Below are 22,153 nucleotides of genomic sequence, written 5' to 3' on the forward strand. Positions count from 1 at the left end.
CTAAAATCTATTTCAGCTTGATCTCAACCTATTCTAATTCCTATAAGGAAATCCTTTGTCTCACATTCAAGCCTTGTAACAAATATTTCCTTCAATTTTTCTTCTTGTTCTGAGTGCCCAAAGTCTCCTAGGCATCCTCCTGCTTGGCACCTCTGTCTGTTAACAAGAGATGCTCCAATTCTATGATTTTAGGTGGCAGTGGCTGCAAAGTATGTGTCTGATGCTGTCAGGTTGCAAATCAGCTCACCCCACTGCTGGCAGGGACTTCCTGTAGCTCTGCTCCCAGCAGTGGTGTGGTGTTCACAGAGACCTGTGCTTGCCTGAAACTGGCCCTTGCCCCTCCCACAGCCACACTGAAACATGTCTTTTTTCATCTTTTTGCTGCATGAAGGGTGTGTGGGATGGTCAGGGATGGAGAAGAAAGTGGAGGGTGTCCAAGAAGTATGAATCACCAATTCCTCCTTTCCATGGGCTAAGTACAGTACTTTCTGGAAAGGAGGCAGTGACTGCTTCAGGAGCCGGCACAGCACGGTTCCAGAAATCCACAGAGTTCCCTAGGACAGGACAACTGTTAACTGCTGAGCAGCTGCTGCAGGTACCACATTAACTCACTGCTTTATGGCCTGCACCCAGCTGGCACCTCAGCCCCTGGCAGTGAAGGACTTGCTGAGTTACATCTCGCAGGCCAACGCTGATGGGCTTCTATGCACTGCTCCAGTAGTTTGCCCCCAGCCCTTCCCAAGCACTTGCCTGGCTCAGCCACTGCCAAGGAAAACTGCCACGGCGAGAAGGGTTAATGGAAAAGGTTTTGTGCTTTAAGATGTTTTGAATAGCCTTTATTTTTAGACTTTGTTAGAGATACAGAGTGAAAGGCTATTGTTCTTATGGTAAGAGATCTTTACAAAGCCATCAATTGTTGAGTAATAAAAAATATCTTAACAAAAGACTTTGCTTAAAAACTTGGCAGTTCAGTGAGCACTCCTTCCTCTGCCATCTTTTATTCCCATTAGACCAAGGCCAGACTGTGATCCATGCATACTGTAACAGAAACAAGAGGTGTGTCATTGCTGTTCTGAGTAACCTTGATGTACACAAGCTTGCTGGTCCAGTAGCAAGAAGCCTGCAACCTCCAGTAGACTGAAAAACTGTGCTTTGTTTTTCCACCCAACAATTATTTGGCATTCTTTTTAATGAAGAAGCTGCCTCTGGACTGTCAGCCCTCTGAGAAACAAATACAGGAACCTTGCTTGGCAAGAAACCACTTCCAAGCCTGGGATCAAGTTCCTTTCCAACCCATTCAGCAGCCAGGCTCTGTGGGCTTCCACAGGCTCCTTGTGACTGCAAACTCCTGCATCCTCCTGTTGTGCCAGCAGGATTCATACCCTTCAGTGATGAGAGGTAAGCTTGTGCCCTTGGAAAGTAAATCTGGCCCCTGTGAGGCCAGGATCTATCCTGCAGAAGACACAGGGTGAGGACTGTACCTCCACAGTCATCCTCTCCTCAAACCTTCCCAGGGGAGCTGACAGGTTAGCAGTTGAAGTAACTGAGGACAGCCATGCAGAGAAGAGGCAACATCAGGAATGTAAAAATAGTCAGTTCAGTCCAGAAGAAAACGGCAGCTGCTCAGAGGGCTGCATGCACCAAAGTGCCCACAGCAGTTAGCTCTCAGCTCAGGCCTCTGCCATGGCTGATCTGACTGAAGGCAGCATTTGATAGCCCACAGCTGCCATGCACATGGTCTATCTGAATAAGGCAGGAGTTGCTGCTGTCCCATTTTGTGTGCTGTTCTTTTGCACTGGGCTAACAGGTTAATGGTCTTTAGTTAAGACAATTATGAAAAGGAAAAAAAAAAAGTTGCTTTTGAAAGTTATTGGAAACTGAACAATTAGAGCAGCTCATGCCAAGAGCAGCCCTTGGCATGCAACCCTGGTGAAATGGTTTGTCATTGGCATTCAGCCTAAATATCCCCTTGGCTTGGGATGCAGCTCCCTTCTAGGGACACTGTTTGATGCAGAGGATACTGCAGCATCCTGAGTCGTCTTAGGAAGCTCTGCAAGCATGAGAAAGGAACCTGGCCTGGCTGCCTAGCCAGGCAGAAGAGATGCTGCTGAGCAGCTCTGACTCCCTGCTTCTATTTCAGGGCATGCCTTCTGTCTCCACCAGAAATGGTACCCCTTCTGCTGATGGGGAACTGAAAAGCAAGGATAGAGGTGACCTTAACTGCCTGACCAGTGACACAGTGAGAGAAAGAAGACTGCTGAAATAAATATGGACCTAGGGCCCTTGTCTGGGAAAGATTCAGCCTTTCTTATTAATAACATTAAGCAGTGAAGGACTGTGGCAGTTCAGGCCCCAGGTTCTGAGATGCAGGAAGCCCACTGCATATGGAAGCATCCCTGATACCAGTGCTGAAGCCCAACTCTAGGACTTGGCCCTCGCTCTGCAAGCTTAAGGACTCACAAAGTGTTTTCTCCCAGTTGTCCCATGTGAGAGTAAGGGCATGAACCACCTCCTAGATCAGCTATGGGTACTACATCAGGGTACTGCAAGACAGCAACCAGATGATGCCTTGGCTATGCCATTAGGTGGTTTTAAAAACCACATAAAACCCCACCAAAACCCCTCAAAAAGCCTTGATTGCTGTGGAACCTCTCCTTGGCTGTCTCATGAGCACATAAAACTTTGCTTGTCGTCAAGAGGGATGAAACATCCAACAGGGGTTGGTGGGGTGAACTGAGGAGACCTGTAGTAGACCACCACTCCAGCCTTGCTAGGCTGGATCTTCAGGCTTGTGCTTGCTCTGGATCAGGTATAACTTATGCAGACTTTACTGCTGAAGTTTTATTGGCCTAACATGAAAGTCTGACTGAATAACTACAACAGCTTCTTGAGGCTTTCTCTCAGCTTTTCACTTCCTTGTGCAGGGTTTTAATTTTTAATAGAGTAAGATAAAAATATCTGGCTATGCATTTTCCTTGCCTCTTCACAAAAAAAAAAGAGGTGGCAACTTACCTGTTCGCTCCAGGAAAGAGAACAATGCACAAGGTGTTATTCTGCAGACTTCCATAAAGCTTTTTGATGTATTGGTCTAACCTCTTCACTTTCTTCCTTAGATCCTGCTCCTACATAACAGAATAGAAGCATTAAAATCCCTAATTCCTCTGCAGATCTGTACCAATCACACTTAAAAAGTGTGTGTGGTGAGGCTGACCCTTGGCCATGTCAGGGATGGACCAGGTGAGGACAGCAGTGACTCTTACTGGCTGGTGTTTGGCAGTGCAGTGGCTCTACAAGCAGGGAGAACCACATGCCCTATTCTGCACTGTAGCTTCCACCAGTAAATATGAGCTTTAACTACAGCTGCTCTTTGCTGTATGACTACACAACCAGTCACCTCTCCCCTCCAATTCCCATCGCCCTTGCCACACCTGTATGTTGATCTGTCTGCTGGCAAGAGGCAGGCTTTACTTCCTGTACAGTATTACACACTGCCCTAAGCAGCTATGCTGGTTTTAAGGTTATACCTTAAAAAGTTCTACCTATACCCTGCAAACATCACATTATCTTGTGTGATATTACCTCTGCAAACTGCCTTGTGAGGACTGACCCGTGGCAGCCTCTGCTCCAGCACAAGGAGGTCCTGTTATACACAGCTGTGCACCTAGGTCTGCTCCAAAAATTACTGCTCCCAAGTCCCAGGGCAGTACAGGAGCTCCTCACCAAGTGCAACAAACATCAGCACAGCCTTAAACTCACAGAGTCAGAGAGCTGCTCCCTTTTCTCATGTACAATGCTCCCTCCTTGCTTCCCATTGCTGTGATTCATTTGCCGAATCCATCTCCAGAGGTGACCTGAAGCAAGAGCGTTTCTCGTTCTCAGTTTGCTGCCCTTCACAGTCCAGCCATTTAGAACTTCAAGGGCAGCCAGAGCACTCTGTGGTTTCCAGAATTCTGAAACACAAAGAGAAGGGGAACATGCCTTGGCAATGCTGTTGTTGCCCTATTCATTGTCACCTCTAGGGCAGGGCTAGAGGAGCAGGAAGGAGACTGAAAACTGTAATCACTGCAACAAACAGATCCTCATTTTGCTACAGGTAAACACCACACTATAGAAAAGTCAGCTAACTGCAGCAGCACTCATCCAGTTGGGTCTCCTCACCTTTTAGAGGTGATTACTCATTTGTGTGAAGCTGCATAGTAGCCAACCCTCACCTTGAGGTATTACAGCCAATGAAGTATCTTGGAATTTTTCTGAGTAGAGATTTTGTGCCTGTTTGTAAGCATTTTTTCCCTTTAAAATATCGAGCTGTAAACTGCTCCTCCAAAAACTAGCTGCTTTTACTAGAGTAGTTTAAATACCATCCCTTTGAGCAGACAGGAGTTGCAGTAGCTCTTGCTCTGTCTGTGCAAAGGCTCAAGTGCTGCTGAGGGAGCTTATGTGAAGGAAATAAGCGGGCGGTATGTGAAGCTACTTACTAAGGAAACAGCAGTTCCTGTGCTTTCCACTCTGGAGATCCTTTGGCAGGAACAGTGTCTCCAGGTCTTTCAACTGGCTGAATTCTTCTTGCAAGTCTGCCTCTGTTAATGACTTCTTCAGCCCCGCCACATAAATCACACCTTCATTTTCTACATCCAGTTCCAGTTCCTTTATCCAAACCTCACAGTCCAGCATTGCTGCAGTGACAGGTCTCTGGACCTGGGGTGGGATCAGCAAGAACAAACACAACATGTCAGCCCAAGCAGTTCTGTGTTTTGAGCTTCTATTTTCAATTACTTTCTTCCCTTGCCCTTTTCCCTCTCTTGAAACATACATGCCTGATGAAGGCCATCTTAGTCAGGGAGAAAGAATGCAGAAACACTAAAATTAAGAGTCTCATGGTCTGTGTATGGCATTTCAACACCCTGTTACTTGCCTCATCCTTTTAAAGCTGCAGTTGGAGGTCACAATGCTTTCTAACCCCCTTCTGCTGACAAGCAGAAAGGGAAAAAAGCAAGAGCTATGAGCATTTCCTTTCTGACAGTGGCTCTACACTGTCCATGCACAGGGAGATGGTAACAGCATGACCAGCCCAGATGCTGTGCTGCAAGAAGGTGTTTGAAGAGCCATGCTGGATGTAGTTCCTGTGCTCAACATGACTTGGATTTTGCTATTTGTGTTGTTTACCTTAATGCAGGATCCTGCTACCTCCGTTTCATTTAGGCTTTCCACAGCAAGCTGGGCAGCTTCCAATACTTCATACTGGATACAGACATAGGGCTTGAAAAAGAACAAGATGATACTGGAGGCTTATCAGTAAGAGACATTATCCCTCCCTCTTTAAAAGTGAGGTTTCAGTGAAGTTGTGTTTAAAAGAGGAATGTTTTCACCCTCAAACCTTTTTATATGTAACATTCCATGTACCTTTGCTGTTAAAAACAACCTTCAATTATCTTGTCAATTAATATCCTCTTCCCCCACCCCACCACATATTAAAGGCCCTAGCAAATCCGTTCTCTTGAGAGGGACAAAAAGCACCTCAGCTTCCCCAGTGCTGACAGTCCTCTAGCTCAAACAGTTAAGCATGGGAGCTGTGTTTATTCTTGTCATTTGTGTGGAGCAGCTTTTAGACACCCTGAGTTGTTGTAGCTGATGACTAAACCCTCCAGAAACCCCCCCCCCCACCCAGAGTGGTTCTAATGCTTATCTTTCCAAGAGATTACTCAGGCCTTCAATGCCTGCCAGCACACTGAATGCTTTGAGTGTTCCTCACCTGGTATGTTTCAGCTACCACTGTAAGAGACTGGATTGGTCCACACATCTCAAATTCTTTTTTCACAGACTTCAGGCAAAAGCTTTCTTCAAAAGGACCTGCATAAATTGTCAGCATGTCAGTCAGCTTGCTTCTCACCTGTAGGAACACAGATTAGAGAAGGAACTTCGCAAAGCCAATGAACTAACTGCTTCGTGCCGCCAGATAAAGGACATCTCTTTCCGAGCTCAGCAATGAAAACTGCTCTCAGAAAACCCAGTACCTTGGCACAAAGCCCAGCAAGAGGGTGAGAGGCAATGTCCTCTGGTCCCAAACTGAACTGAATGATACTGAATGTGGACTGGGGAACATCTTCTAAGGCTCTCTGAAGAATCTGGAAGAAAAAGAGCGTGCGAGGTTCAAAGAGGCACAAGGCAATCGTACAGCAAAGGCTCAGAAACAAAGCTATTGAACTTCATTCCCAACTTTAATTTTCATTATTGTCTGAGGAAGCCCTCGGGCAGAAAGTCTCTGGTGAGTCATGGCAGGATGTAGAGGATCAAAGCTCATTTCCGAAAGGCTCACATGGATTTGACTAGCCTGGTATTAACACTATTGCTAACAGCTCTCTCAGGCAGCTTTTTAAAACTGGCCTCATCTACCCACCCCCTCAACAACAACTCTCAATTACTTTGATGCTTGCTTAGCCCAACCCACTCTCCCTCCATTCACCTGTTTGTTTGAAGAGCTCGGGTTACTCTGACACAGGCCAGAAGGGTCTGGTTCCTCTCTGCCCAAAAGGAGGGGTTTTTGGCCAGTCACCTGCAAGCAGTCTAAAAAACTAACAGAGAGAAGCAAGCTGTGAGTCACACTACTGATCAGGGTGGCGATGTAAAAGCTTTCAAGCAGTGCTTGTCAGAGAAAACCAACAGGGTTCAGCAAAGACAGCTCAAAAGAATATTCTTGTCCTCAGCATCAAAAGCAGCCTAGGAAATGCTCTGTGAAATTTAAGCTGCAACCTCTGAAAGTTTCTCAGTGCAATTATCTGCGTCTCTCTGAAGATGCTGATGGCTTCTGACAAACAGAACACACTTAGATTTCACTGGGGATACTGAAGGGAAACCATGCATCTCTGAGAATCACATTACCATGCTTTGGGGACGCGTGGAGGCTCATTCAGCTGCTTCTGGACCCTGCATCCTCGTGCCTGTAACGCAGCTTTGTTCTGGGAGGCCTCAGCCAGTTTTTCATCTGTCAGAAGCTTCTCCAAGTTGAGTTCTGCTACCTTGGGAAGGAAGATAAGCAGTTGGCTTCCATCTCAGCTAATTGTAGCCAACCAGAAAGCATGTGCTTTCTCTGTGAGTCATCCAGGCACACGCCCCAGCAGTGAAAAAACACAGGCCTTCATTTCTTGCCTTGTTATTGTCTGCTGTCATTTTCAAGCATGCAGCACTCACAGCACCAACCAGCAATCATCTCCAACAGAATTCTCTTAGACATCAATGACATAAGCAAGAGACTCATAAAACCACCTGACTCACTACCACAACATACAAGGTCTCTCTCACTTCTTTCATCTGGAAAAATGACAGGCATTCCTGTAGGCTGGAAGTGTTTCAATCTTTCTTTACCCAGTGCCCCTCTTCAAGATGAGCAGCAATGCTGATTCATGTCAGTGTGAGAGTAGTGGAACACTGGAAACGCTCAGGTTAGTAGGATACCTGGATATATGCTGAAAGCAAGAAGCTGGCAAACTGGAGGCCTCTATCACAGCTCCATTTTCTCTTTTAAATCACAAGAGGATAAGCAGGAAGGGCTTGGGTATTTTTCCTTCACAAGCATGGCAACTTGTACATTCTGTGATTAGGGATGGAAATCTTAATTAGATAAGCTACCTTTGCTGGTCCTTGCTCTATAAAGAATTGAGCCAATTCCAAGGCAGCTCTAGCATCTTCTGCAGGATCATGGCCAAGCCTCTCTTCACACTGAATCTCCTTCCTAGGGCATCAAAATCAGGGGAACAGGCACATTATCTGGGTTTTTTTCCACAATGACCAACATATTGCCTTTCTAAACTGGGTCCTTTACAGGCAAGACAGCTTTCCCCTCTACAAAAAGGATTTCAGCTCTGTACAACATAATTCTTGTAAATATTCCCAAATGTCACTGCAAGAAATGCTTTTGCAATGTTGAGCAAAACACTGTGGGACTGGGCTTGACCAAAGCAGTGCTAATACTGCCTGCTCTGATGCATGCCTCTCTGCAATTTTTGCTTCTTCCCTGACCAATGAGCCAGCTCACAGTTTGTACACAGACAGGGGGCAGCGTGCACCTCAGTGCCTCTGGTGCTGCAGAGTATTCACTCTGGTGAGAGCTGGATTGCTAACAAGTGCAGTCCTGTGGCAGCTCGTACACTGAGGAAGAGGATTTCAGTCAACAGAAGATGCTTTCCCTCATTAGCCTCTACTTCTTGCTAACGGCTCATGTGTGAGCCAGAGTGTCTTTGTTACTGTACTGTTCACCACACAGGTACACCTGCAGAAAGGCTTGTTTTGCTAGGGCTCAGATCTGTTTGGGTTCCAGGGTCCCAGTTCATCACACTGCCTGGTATTTCTAGCGAGCAGTAAATTCTTCTTTACCATGTCTCTCTGTACAGCCTGCCCCTCTCTTCTGAACTTCAGAGAAAACAAAATAAAATCATCCTGATGCTACTAGTGGAAAAGCAAGAGCCTGTGGCCCACCCAACCGTCTAAGGTTTCCCATAGCAGTACAGTAATAATCTTACCCTAAAACAGCTTTGGCTAGAAATTTGAGCTTAAATCTGCGACCTGCATTTCTGGCAAAAAGCAAGGAGGTGTCAATAACACTGGGGTGGATCATCTGGAAGAGAGAAAACATCAGCAGTTTGATTTATGAACAGCAGTCACATAAAGATTAGGCAGTAGCTCCATGTTATCTGTGCCTCTTGTCTTTTCACTTCAGCTGCCAATTTCCACCTGATTGGTAACTGGTCCACAATGAGAAAGCAGATGGGACTAATGAAACAAACCCAACTGTCCTTGCTAACACTCCACTGTGCTACACATCCAGCCTTGGCTAGAAAGCTTAGTTATGCTTCAAGCATTTTAGGTTGGTTACATTAAATATAGGAAGGACTTAAGTTCTTCCTGTGAGAGAGAGATCAAAAGCACATGGAGCAGAGAGGTAAAACCTCAGTTGCGACTGTGTCTATGTCTGAACAGATTCCTCCCTTCCTTCTGGCTTCTGAATAGAATAGAATAGACCAGACCAGGTTGGAAGAGATCTTCAAGATCATCTTGTCCAACCTATCATCCAACACCACCCAATCAACTAAACCATGCAACCAAGCATCCAATAGCCCCTTGCAAGCTTTATAGAGGTTAGGAGAGTCTGTTTCCTTTAAACCCTTATAGACATAAGGCCATTTATAATTAAAAAAAACCAAACAATTAATACATGTTCACCAGTTAAAAAGAAAAAAAATCTTCATAGTTTTCAGGTCTGAAATCACAGGGCTAGGAAAAATACTCATAGAAAAACCATACTCACTTCCAAAGCCTGAAGATCAGAATTTAGAGAATGCCCCACCAAGACTGCATCATGGGGAAGCAGTTTTTTCAGTCTGGTTTGGATGTCTGACAGCTTTGTTTTCACTGGAAGAAGCATTTTCTTTGTGATTCCTGAGAATCTGCAACACAAAAGTTGGATGAGGAAAAGCCAACACATCAGCAACAGCACCTATGGGAGAGAATTACAAGCAGGGCACATAAAATACAAAGTCAGTGTAACTAAGAGGAGAATTGCTAGCTACTGGGTTTTGTTCCTACAAAAGAGGATGCACTGCAGGTACAATAAACTGCTATGAGTTTCTCTCACTCAAATATAATCTATTCTAAAGTGATGCATTTCTTAGCATCACACAGCATATGTAAGGATGCTTCCAAGTAACCTGAAGGGGCTGGTACATCAACTCCTGCATAAAGACTCGGGTTTTGCCTGATTTTGCTATGATCCTGAGCCCAGCCCCAGAGGTGTGTGAAAGCTGATAAGCTAGTGATGGAGCAGAGATGCAGACTGCAATCCTGTGCTCTTACCCTGTATCCTATTTTATAGCCAGCAGTAAAAATCAACTACTGCTTTCTACCATTAATCTGTAACAGAACTCTCCTAGAGCACTGAAGTGATAATGCCTCTGCCTTGCAGCCACAGGGGCACTGTGTGGCACAGAGTGTATTAATGATGGTGGTTATTCTGCTCAGACATAACTGTATTCTTAACACTGAGGAAAATGCAGCAGACACCTGTGCAAACCAAAGCTTTCTGCAAGGCCCTGTGTAATAGGTTTGATTTGAAACCTGCTGCAGCACTGGAAGGCAAAGAGATAAGAAACTTATGTGCAAGTCACTTGGTGCGGTAGTTCATGACGGTGGTTTCAGGTTTCACCAGTTCATTCAGGAGGCATTGACCCTGTGCATCCACCAGAGAGACACGAGTGACCTCATTCCCTTTTGCAGTCAGGCACTGTCAGGAGGAAGCAGAGGCAGTTGTTGAATCAGCATGGCACTGCCACTCAAAACCCACAGCCAGCAGCACCACTAAAGAGTTCCTGAAGAGATCAACCACCCACAGCTAGTTGGCTTCTACTGCAGCATGCTTCATTTTAATTGCTCAGTGCCCACCACAAGCACAACACAATGAAACCCATGATGGAAAAAGTGCTGATTTCACTGAATCTGTTGTGCTCTGCACTGCAGAGCTGTCACTGAGAGCATCTTCACCAGAGATGCCCAACTGAAGAGCAGAGCTGAGGCTGTATTGCTGCTTCTCAGTGCTGATGACAAATAGGCATCTCTACAAGGTCAAAACTGCACTAAAGCAGGAATCCACAGCCGCATACTGCCACAGCTGTGACAGCTAAAGGAAAGATGTGGGAAGTATCTCTCCTTTCCAAACCCTGGGGAAGGCTGGGAGAAGGAACCCGGACCTGAGCTCTCTGCTGCACTATCTTGCTGCCAGAACCACTTCCTGCCTCCTTCCCATGACTGCATTAGCACTGACACCATGAATGAAGGGACTGGCAGTAGATATTAATGTATCAGAAGTGGTTTAGCAAGCACAGGGTGCTTGGCTCACTCTGGAACAGCTGGCAGGAGTTTGGCTGCTCGACTGTGTTTTGTCAAAGGCACACACACTTGATTTTTACCATTTCACAATCCAGACCAAAGAGAGGGCTGCTGTCTGTCCTTTGCTGATCACACTCTGTATATATATAGCCCTTACATTCAGGGGAGCCTAGAATGAAAAGATACCCATGAATAAGAAACTTCCCTCTTCTGAAATCCATCATTATCTTCTATGACCGCACATCACTAACTGTCAGAAAGATTAAAAAACCCCCAAACCAAACACCACCCCCCAAACATCCACAGCAAAACAACCAAACAGAAGCCCTTAAGAACTAACCTTTTATGGGATAGTCATTCTTTTTCTGCTCTTCTAGAGTTAGAGTATAGCTGGTGAGGCCTTGCTTTTTCTCTCCGTACTTCCGAATGATGGGATTACGCTGCAAGCCTGAGCTTTTAGGGGGACAGTCACCACTAGTGGAATTCAAACCTGCACACACAGAAGCATTTGTCAAGCTCAGACAGAACTCCCTGCCTGCAGTCACTTTTCTGCATTAGTGTGCAAGAGGCTACACCATTTCACAGGGAAACGCTACCTGGAACAGTGAACTGGCTAGATTAGATAGATAGACAGGCAGGTAGGTAGGTGAGACAGACAGACAGTCTACCTCTCTCTCTCTCTAATCTTTCTCACTTATACCTCCTTTACTGAATGAATAACCACACTATATACATCACACACATACAATTCTATACACACAGTACTGTATACATACTGTATCTAGTGGATCTACTCTCTCTCTCTCTCTCTAATTCACTTGCTAGGTAGACTGCTTGAGTCTTTCCCTAGTCCAGCTACTGACACTGCTGCTGACTCAGAAGCAGGTCAGGTCACAAGTCCCTGGCATTCCATTTCACAAACCTGCCTTGCAAACATGACAATTTAATCATCTATTACTTCAGGTAAGCTGGGTTGTTTTGTAGTGGGGTTTTTTTTCCCCTACCTTCTCTGTGAAATTCTTTCCTTGAAGTATCACCAAGAGAAAATGTTCTCTAAGCGTGGCTTACATAGAAGCAAACACTGAACTGACACCAGAATCCACAGCTATATAAATTACCTCATAGATGATTCTCTGCAGACTGCACTTGAAAGAAAAATACAGCTGACAGCTCAGCTCTGTGACTGTGCAGCAGGTTGACAGTCAGGATGCTAGAGGACTCTGCCAGTACACTGAAAGTAACAGCTGCTCATTCTCCCATCTAGGATTTGAATTCAAGATCCTTTGTTACACTTCTAACCACTTCCCTGAAGTTCTTTCTGTGGTCTCTGGCAGGTTTTACAAGCTTGCTGGCTTACAATCCCCTCTACAAAGAGTGTAACAATAGGAAATCAGTTGTCAACACCCCCCTTCTTTACTTTGATTTACTGCTCAAAGAAAAGTAGGAAGAAATGAGTAATTGCTTAGCTTTGACCTAATTTATCGCTCTGTATCTTTTATTAGATACATCTTAAAATAAAATAAGTAATGAAGAATAGAATAAATTAGGTAATGAAGCATCAGAATTTTGGTTAAAACATGCTAAAAACTTTCTCTCTGCTTTTTGCATTTGTGACAACATGGCCAACTGGTGCCCCTGCCCATGGCAGGAGGGTTGGAAGTAGATGATCTTTAAGATCCCTGCCAATCCAAAGCATTTTATGAATCTATGAAACTAGTCTCATAGTTTAAAGTGTTTTCCTTTCTAAACCACTTTACTATAGCAGCAGGCTCAAAGAGATGATGCAAACCTAAACAAGATACCTTGTGCAGTGTTCTGAGGTTTCAGGTTTGTCCCTTCTCCATACAGGCTGGTTGGGAAGTTGGCAGAAGGTGTTAATGTGAATCTCTGAAAAGAGATGTATTGGAGACTTTTGAAACAGAAACAGAAGTATCAAGCAAGAAAGATGCTTCTTGATCCCCCAACTAACTAAATTTAGAGGAGGAAGGATAAAAACGTAGCAGAAATATGTCTGGTGTTTTCCCAAGGGAAAAAAACCCCTCCCAACACAAACTAAACCCATTTTAATGACAAAAGATAGAGGATTCTTTGTACTGAGGGACAGATTTGCCTTGCCTGATACCATCAAGGCAAAAGCAAGTTCCTGAGTTCCCAGTTAAGCTGTGATTTGCATTTGCTGCCATTCAGGGAGAACTCTCTGGAAGCCTGAAGTGCTTCTTTCTTTCTTTTCTTCCTTCCCTCCTTCCTTCCCTCCCTCCCTCCTTCCAAAATATCGTTTCTAACTCAGAAAATTAAAGCAATTATTTGTAATAATCTTTTGGGGAAATGGGAGAAGTAACACAAAGTGCAAATAGTACAGGGGAGACCTCTCAACCAGTAGGAACAGCCTAACTCTGTTGAGAGCCTTCTCATTTGAAGTGAATTCTAAATTAACCAAGATATTTTTAATCTCATTGGCATCCTGAAGATGTGGGAAGCGTAATAGTTGGAGGATTGAAACATCAATGGCTCCACCTGGTAAGGCTTCAGAGAAGCAAGTCTTGAAAACGTTTCTAATATCAAAGCCTTGGCCTTTGTTCTGAGCTGACAAAGGCTACAAATAGATCCTCTCACTAGCTTGCTTTGAGAGTCACAGACAGCCACTTCCTTTTGGAGAAGGCAGCAATTCCACAGCAGGGCTTAAGCCCTGGGACATGGTTTCAGGACTGGAAGACGTTTAGGAGACAGCAACGCAGTCTGGGGACTTACATGTCGGAAGACTCTTCTGAGGTGCTTGAACTGCAGATAGAATTTGTAGAAATGGAGTTGGCTCATTTCATTGAGAATAACAACCACGACCCCAGCCAGGTGGCTCTGGTGAGATATATGGCACCAGCTGCAGTTTTAAAACAAGCAAACAAAAAAAGTAGTAATAAATAAAAAGGGAAAAAAAAAACAAAAATCAAAGCAAAATTGTCAAGCACTCTTAAAAAACAAACTTGGAATCAGCCCAGCTTTTAAGTCAGTAAATGGCAAAGTGCCAAATGCCTTCAATGAGAAGAGGCTTTCATAGCTTATCTCAAACAGCCACATATTCCTGGAAGCAACATAATACAGGAGACAGAGCAAGAATGAGTTACAGAAAACTCTGGTGCAGCACCATTTAAAGACATTTATAGGTGCATCAGAGTATGAATACCCAAGTAACCTCTGCAGTGATGCAGTCCAGTGACTTAATGCATACAAAAAAGTTTTACAAAATCTTCTTTTTTTTCCCCCTACTACTAAATTCTGAAGTGGGATCACTTTTGCCTTTCAGTTTCATCTCAAGACTCATTCTGTGTCACTGTACCTTTGCCATCCGAGGTTATATACCCTCCTCAGCCTTTCCTTTCCATCGCTCAGAGGCTGCACTGGAAATGTTTTTTCCCCAAAGACCCCAGGAAACTCTTTCAACTAGATCTGATGTGCAAAGCATTCCTACTTGTTGTGTTCATATTTTTCAATGTGGTTATTTTGTTTCTCAGTGTGTGAAGCTTCTTCAGTTCCACAGAATTGGTTATTTTTGGTAACTGCATAAAACAAAACTACGAAGTGGCAGAAGTTTTGTCAGAAGAGGAATTCTGGCCTCTGGCCAAGTCTAACAACTGTATCTACATCATAGAGGCTGTCTTTGTGGTGACTGCCTTGCAAGGATTCTAAACCCAGCATGGCCAGCATGCCTCTAGGAATGTTTTCACATGTTGGGACACAAGGGAAGACTGATTCTTGAGTACAAATGTGTGATACCTGGGTTGTGTTGCATTGTGGCTTCTTCCCAAAGCTGCATACTTTAACAACTCATAGAGTTGATCATGGCTGATTTCACAGTCCTCACCAAACAAAGCTGCTGACAGGCATGATGACTTCTCCTGTAGAATAGAGTAGAATAGAATTAACCAGGTTGGAAAAGACCTTCAAGATCATCAAGTCCAACCCAACACCATCTAATCAACCAAACCACGGCACCAAGTGCCTCACCCAATCCCCTCTTAAACACCTCCAGTGATGGTGACTCCACCACCTCCCTGGGCAGCACATTCCAATAGCCAATCACTCTTTCTGTGAAGACCTTCTTCCTAACATCCAGCCTAAACCTCCTCTGGCACAGCTTGAGACTGTGTCCTCTTGTTCTGTTGGTGGTTGCCTGGGAGAAGAGACCAACCCCCACCTGGCTACACCCTCCCTTCAGGTAGTTGTAGAGAGCAATAAGGTCTCCACTGAGCCTCCTCTTCTCCAGGCTAAGCAACCCCAGCTCCCTCAGCCTCTCCTCATAGGGCTTGTGCTCCAAACCCCTCACCAGCTTTGCTGCCCTTCTCTGGACACATTCCAGCAACTCAACATCTTTCCTAAAGCACCAGTCAAGAAAGGTTTCATGTAATCACACAAGTTAATGGAAAAGTAAGTGAACTATACAGCAAAAGGGAAGTATTTACTATTTGGATACAATCAATTACACTTAAAATAACTCTTCCACTCATTATGGGTAAAATTTTCATTTCAGATCACACTTTAATATTAATATTATTATATTTCAGCAATGCAGGTACCCTACCTTCAAACATTTATTTAATACAAAGTATTACATACAGAGGTATGTAGTGAGAAGACTTAAAAGTTATTTGGTTTGCCAGCACAGTGTTCTGCTCTCACAACCCATTCCCCACACTTGCTGCTGTGAGTTCTGGGCATTTTCAGAAGTGCTCTATGCAGCCACTCCGTGGAAGGTTTTGCTGAAAGCCATTCACTTTGTTTACATCCTGTGATCTGCTTTGGCAGATGGGTTTGCTGACCCCTGCAGGAATCAAACGTTTCAGTCGAAACGGCAGGAAGAAATCATGGCTCAGATGAGAGATGGAGTGGAGACTATACCACACAGTTCCACACAATTCTTTAAGCCTGAATGCAGGCTTCTATTCTACTAAAGAGCCAACCAGCAAGGAAATGGTGATTTTGGAGATCTGCACCAAACACTGGGGCTGTGTCAGTGAGCAACTCTGATCTGCAAACATTTTAAAGAGACTTTTTTTTTTTAATGTGCTGAAAAGGCTTCATGGCACACAGGGGAAAGGAAAAGAGACCACACAATGCTAATGAGCCTTGTGCTCATTAATTTTGACAGGGCCTGTCCACGTGGGGTTGAGCCAGTGCACTTTGAAAGCCATCTGTCCTTGCTAAACAGAGGTGACAACCTTTGGGGTTAAGAATCATCTGGTAAGAATAACACTGGGTGGTGTAATTTCTAGTCGTGCATCTCTCACACCAAGTTAGACAAATAAGTAACGACACCGTTGTTTTCAGTAATGATCTAATTAGAACTTTGCAACAAAACGCCCAACCAAACAGCTGTTTCATTTCACCAAACAAAGGCTACCTGCCGGCCGCAGGAAGGCCAGTCTCTGCTCAAGTGTAATTAGGACTGATCTCACATGCTTGCTCTTATCCTATACTGGCAACTACCTAAGACGTAACCTGAGGAAGGTGTTACCACGAGGTTAAAAGTTTGGGCTGATTTGCATCTTCATGCGGGAACGGGCTGCACACATGTGGCAAATTAAGGGCACGGACCCCCGAAAATCAAAAGTGATTAACTCTTTTCCTTAAATCCCCACAAGCAGACACGATCTTCCTTTCAAAATCCACTTGTTTATGAAAAATGTTATCAGACAGTATTCGTTAACAACATTCCTTAAACATGAATGCCTAACACTCCAAATGAGCTCATTTCCATATTTCTTGGCGCAGAAACGAAGCTATTATCTGTAGGAGTGATGCAATAAATGCACCAAACGGGGCTGCGAGAGCGATACCGCCCAGCCCCAGCCCTGCAGCGTTCGCCCAACACCCGTACGGCCAGCACGCTGCTCACCTCGGGGCCCTGGCCGCCGCCATCCACCTTCCTTCTCTTTCGAGCCGTCCTCTGTCGCCCCGCATCCTCCCCGGCTGCGGCGGGCCTTTTGTGCCCGTTAACGCAGAAAGACTTTGCCATGCCCTAGACGAAAGCACAGTGGGATCAGGGAGGCGCCGCCGCTCAGAGGGGCAACAGCCAGGACAGCGTCCGCCCCGGCCTACCCGAGCCAAGCCCCAGCGCCTTCCCACCGCCGGGGCAGCATGGGTAGCGGGGAGCGCCCGCTGCCGTGGGGCCGATCCCCTGCCACCCTCTCCTCCCCCAGTCCTCCAAGGCAGGGCATCGGCCGCGGATCCCACCTCAGCCACGCCGGACCCCGCAGCTGGAAGCACGCCGCATCGGCACGCGGCTGCCTGCGCCTGCGCGGGCAAGGCCGGAGCAGTCGATCCGCCGACAGCACCGATTGGGGCGGGTCCACTGCCTCCGGCGGGAGGTTTCAAATGGCCGCTGCGGCGCCGAGCCCCTTCCGGGATGGCTGCTATCCGCCCATGCGGGGCTGAGAGCGGAGATGGCTACCAAGCGCCTTGCCAGGTGCGGGCCGCTGGGCTGGGAGATCTCGCCCGCCGAGACCGCTGCAGGGAGCGCAGACGGGGTGGTGGCGTCCGGGGGGGCGAGGCGCTGCGGCGGGCCGGGGTGCTGAGGGAGACTCGGGTGTCCGCTCATCCCAGGCGCGGAGCGGCAGGGGAGGATGGGCCGCTCAGCACCGGGGTGCTGAGGGAGACTCGGGTGTCCGCTCATCCCAGGCGCGGAGCGGCAGGGGAGGATGGGCCGCTCAGCACCGGGGTGCTGAGGCGATGCCGGCCCCTCTGCGGTCCGCAGGCAGCTGGGACTGGCTCGGAGCAGTGCGCGGGGGCGGAGCAGCGCGCAGGCGGCGGCAGAGCAACGCTTCGGCTTCCTGATCGTGCTGGACTTCGAGGCAACGTGCTGGCGGGACCCGGGGCGGCGCAGCCCCGAGATCAGTGAGTGTGGGGTGCGGGGTGCCCGGACACACAACTCCGAACGGGAGAAGCCCGGCTGCGGGGTGTAGCGGGCAGGAGGGTGTTGGCCAGGGTGCTGGCGTGTGTAGGAGACGGTTCTGAACGTCCTGTCTTCGTTCCGTCATTTTCAGTCTAATTCCTTATATTTCAACCTCTATTTAAAGCAGGGGACATAATTTTTGGGACCAGCTCTAACCCTTCTGGCTTCATGGTTTGTTTTTCGTTTGTTTGTTTGCCCCGTTCCCTTTGGGGTTTTCTTGCACAGTTGAATTCCCAGCAGTCCTGTTAAACACTTCTACAGGAGACATTGAATCTGAGTTCCACACCTACGTCCAGCCCCAGGAGCATCCCCTTCTGTCTGATTTTTGTACAGAACTAACAGGCATTACCCAGGTAATAACTGCTATTTAGCATTATTTTACACTGCTGTAATTGCTGTTTGCTGTTTTAAGTTGGAGGCTTTTAAAGCTCTAAAAGTAATTAAATGAATGTCGGTGCACGCTAACACAGGCACACTTCTGTTTTATAAAGGATCAGGTTGATGAAGGGGTCCCCCTAAACATTTGCTTATCACAGTTTTTGAAATGGATTGAAAAGATACAAAAGGAGAAGAAAATCATATTCAGCAGAGACACTCTAAGCAACTCTAACTCTGAAGCAAAAGCATGCACCTTTGTTACTTGGACGGGTAAATACAATTTTCATTCGCTTTTTCTGCCCTTTCCTACATGTAACAAAAACCAACATTTGGTGGTGCTAGTGAGATTGTCTATGCTTCTAGGATTGTTTGTGGCTTTTTCTTTCTGTGCAGACTGGGACCTGGGTGTGTGTTTGCAGTATGAATGTAAAAGGAAGCAGCTGCGAAAACCTGCCATTTTCAATTCCTGGATTGATCTCAAAGCAACGTACAGGGTGAGAAGATGGAGAAACTGTGAATCATTTATACCCATATCTCAAAGGCTAATTCTATCTGAACCAATATTCTATGTTCCAGTGACTAGAGGAACCCATTTGTTTTCCTCCCCTGCTGTTATCACTCCCTAACAAACTGCCTGCCCTAGAACTGTGTGAATTTTAATAGAAATCTTAATGCCAGAAAAACAACTTGGCATTATCCTTAGACAACTGACTGACAGTCCTAGGTGAATTTTTTGAGCTGTTCTTCCTTTCCTGACATCTTTTGCTCTGCTTGCTTCCTTATTTCCTTCCTTTTTTTGTGCTCTTATTGCTGCATAGAAAGTAGTCATCATCTCTTTAAAGGCAGAGGTCTGGCCTGTAAACTGCTCTTGGGCCAGAAAGTCTATTCTGAATAGCATGCATAATACTGAGAAAATGAATGTGTATTTACTACAGTCTGCACTGCCACAGAGTTCCAACTTGTGGGCTGACAGCACCCCAAGTGTACCCCTGTGTAGTCAAGGAAGCTTTCAAGGGTGATTCAGGGCTCTACCTGTTCTGACACTCATAGCCTAGTCTCTTAACCTAGGTAGCAGAGTGAGATCTCTAAAGATCAATATTATGAATATTCCTCCTTTCTTGTGATCAAATGAGATCCTGGGAGCGAGTAGCAATACTCACTTAGAAAGAATTTATCCCGATGCCAAATATGTTAATGCCCATGCCTTTGCACTATGCAGCAATTTAAACATCTCAGGATATTATCTATAGTTGTATAGTGCTGTGCTGTTAAGGCCTTTATCAATGTAAGCCATAAAGTGCAAATGCCTGACTCCAGAGCTAAGACAAAGTGGATTAGTTTAAGACTGAGGAGGGATTGAGGATTCTCTCCAGCCCAGCTTGTTACAGGGTAAGTCGCCTGCCTGTACAATGAAGATGCCTGACCTGCACAAGTGCCTCGGGAGATTCACTATTCATGAGGTGGTATTTCTGAAACGGTTCTCACTTCACTAAGAAGATGTTTTAAAATGCTTTATGTGAAGCACCTGCATTTTTTTTTCCTTAGGCCTTCTATAACAGACAGCCCAAAGGGCTAAATGGTGCTCTGCAGGATTTGGGGCTAGCTTTTGCAGGACGGGAGCATTCTGGTAAGCACGACATGATGATCCTCATTTTAATATGTATGGGTTTTCTAAAGCTAAATAGCTACTACTTAGCTTAAGTTAGCTAAACCAAAGCAGCTACTAACAGCTAATCATTCCCCTGAACAGTAACTGCTTCAGGTTATGAAGTGCTCAGTCCAACAGACACATGGAAACAAGAAAGGCTACATGCTTCAAAGATCAGAGACTTCTTACTGACCTCATGCTTTACTTCTGAAATCTCTCCTAGTGCTACTGAGGGCACAATTTCTGGGTGCAAAAGAAAAGAGGCAAAGGCTATGGAAGCTTGATCTTACCTGATAGCTTTGAACACAAACAACTTGTGTGTATATACATTCAGTCCTTCAGATGTTTCATCACTGGGAACTTTTGGGATTCTTTTTTTTTACTTCCACTTGCCTTTTTGGAGCTAGATAATTATGTGCCAGATTTCTGTGAATCCTTGCCCTTTTTTGTAAGGCTTTCCTAGATTATATTTTTCCTCTAATAGGAACTGTCCCCATTGGTAGTTTAAAGCTAAGACACTAATGTAACCATACTTCTGAAGGGTTGGATGATTCCCGGAATACTGCCCGGCTTGCTTGGAGGCTGATTTGTGATGGATGCGTGCTGAAGGTTACTAAATCTTTGGATAAGGTTAGTAACTACTTTGTATCTTCCTTCCCACTTGCTTTGGAGCCAGGAATACAGATGAAAGGTGAGCAATTCAAACAACAAACGCAGCATCTCGGCTGTGAGTCGAACAGAACATCCCTAGACTGATACACTTATTAATTCTGTGCATTGATTCCTGAAACTTCTGGGTATTCACTTTGCAAAATCTCTTTTTGTTTACGGGGTCCCTGGGCACATCTGAAGAATAATACAATTTCCAGAACACTGACTACAAACTTCTCTGACAAGACTCCACTGGGAAGAAACAGCAGACCTGAAACAGCTAGAGATGGAGCTTGTGAAACAAGCTCCCTGGCTGAGAAAAAGCAGAACGGTGTTGCCGGAATTAAGCTAAATTCTAATGTACAAACTGAAGAACATCATCAGACCGCTTGCCCTGATTCATCTGCAGATGTCTGTGTTGTACCTAGCAGCAGCTCAAGGACTGAGTTGCATGCTCAATCCCAAAGCTCTTCAACAGCATCTACTGACAGATTTCCTGTTCCTCTTGAGCAGGCACAGCAATCTCCCCATACTGTATCAGCAGGCATTTGGCAAGGATTGAGCAATCACCAGCCTCTGAGTACAGCTGGATATAACCCTCTGGTACCCGGGTCAGGACTAGTGCTCGTCTCCACAACCATCTCTTCAGTTAATATCTCTAATGAAGATATCAGCACTAGTTCTGATTGCTTATCTCTGTTGAGTGACTGGGAAGATGTTGCTTTGATACCAGAATCTCAATGTGAACAAAATTCAGACTGTATTCCATCCAAAGATGACTCAAGTAGAGATATTTCAACAGCATTTGAAGAGAAAAAAATCTCAAAACAATTGGCTTTGCTCAGTTCAGAAAATCAGAGTTTGGAGAACCCCATAGTACCTGTGGAACCCCTGAAATCTATTGTTTACAAAAGTCCTGATACTACTATCTACAATGTAGGAGCAGTACAAAGGCAGACCTCAACGTTTTCAGCTTTTAAGTTACCACCTGCAAAGGTAAATGGTACTTCAGCAGCATCAGCTGGAAATGATTCCACTCCAGCAGAGGTCCCTAAAAGAAAGCCAACTAGTCCAAAAACCTTCCCACCAGCAAAGAAACAGTCTTTTGCTATCTATGAAGAGAAAAGTACATCTTTTCACCATTCCTTACCTTTAAGGAGTTCAAATTTGCCCCAAGTATCTCCTGCCATTCTGAACTCCACAGTCAATTCAGTTCACTCTGCAAGAGCTGTGAAAAACAGCAAACCAACTCCCCCTCTGTGTAACTGTGGTCGAAGAGCTAAAAGGCTGAATGTGTCAAATGCTGGTCCAAACCATGGCAAAGCCTTTTTTTGTTGTCCTGTTGGCAAGCACAAAGGTAAGAAGAAAGGTTGTGGATACTTCAAGTGGGAACATGCACTTCTGAAAGAGAAATCTGATGGTCTCAGCCTGAATGCAGATGCTGTGACCTCTCTAGGAACTTGCACTAACAATTCAGGAAACTCTTGCAACAGAAAATACTTGCCTCTTCGACCCTCTATGAGAACTTGAAAACTGGTAATAACTGACCATGCATAATACATCCAGGACAGCCAAATGATGTCAGAGAGCTCTTCTGAGAATGGGAGACAGCTTGGTTAACATAGAAATGGGAATGGCTCAAGCATCCCGAAATACCAACA

The 22,153-nt window shown here is 45.5% G+C and overlaps 2 protein-coding genes across 2 annotated transcripts; one reads left to right on the forward strand and one right to left on the reverse strand.

Moving 5' to 3' along the window:
* Nucleotides 1-2,975: 2,975 nt before the first annotated feature.
* On the reverse strand, nucleotides 2,976-17,143 carry REXO5 (RNA exonuclease 5). The gene is made up of 19 exons (XM_054180418.1): nucleotides 17,098-17,143; nucleotides 16,760-16,882; nucleotides 14,641-14,762; nucleotides 13,621-13,747; nucleotides 12,675-12,759; nucleotides 11,213-11,362; nucleotides 10,953-11,041; nucleotides 10,155-10,270; nucleotides 9,299-9,437; nucleotides 8,514-8,608; nucleotides 7,624-7,726; nucleotides 6,877-7,013; nucleotides 6,461-6,569; nucleotides 6,012-6,122; nucleotides 5,750-5,887; nucleotides 5,164-5,256; nucleotides 4,476-4,695; nucleotides 3,757-3,950; nucleotides 2,976-3,122 (listed from the first exon to the last, which is right to left on the reverse strand). The coding sequence occupies exons 2-19, from the start codon at nucleotides 16,877-16,879 to the stop codon at nucleotides 3,009-3,011; spliced, it is 2,262 nt and encodes a 753-aa protein (XP_054036393.1). The 5' UTR covers nucleotides 16,880-16,882; nucleotides 17,098-17,143; the 3' UTR covers nucleotides 2,976-3,008.
* Nucleotides 17,144-17,306: 163 nt separating this feature from the next.
* On the forward strand, nucleotides 17,307-22,022 carry ERI2 (ERI1 exoribonuclease family member 2). Its single transcript, XM_054161324.1, has 8 exons — nucleotides 17,307-17,329; nucleotides 17,618-17,757; nucleotides 18,041-18,168; nucleotides 18,307-18,463; nucleotides 18,587-18,687; nucleotides 19,739-19,820; nucleotides 20,383-20,470; nucleotides 20,681-22,022. The coding sequence occupies exons 1-8, from the start codon at nucleotides 17,307-17,309 to the stop codon at nucleotides 22,020-22,022; spliced, it is 2,061 nt and encodes a 686-aa protein (XP_054017299.1).
* The last annotated feature ends 131 nt before the right edge of the window (nucleotides 22,023-22,153 follow it).

The sequence above is a fragment of the Dryobates pubescens genome, chromosome 4, assembly GCF_014839835.1.
Source record: "Dryobates pubescens isolate bDryPub1 chromosome 4, bDryPub1.pri, whole genome shotgun sequence".
NCBI classification, from domain to species: Eukaryota; Metazoa; Chordata; class Aves; order Piciformes; family Picidae; genus Dryobates; species Dryobates pubescens.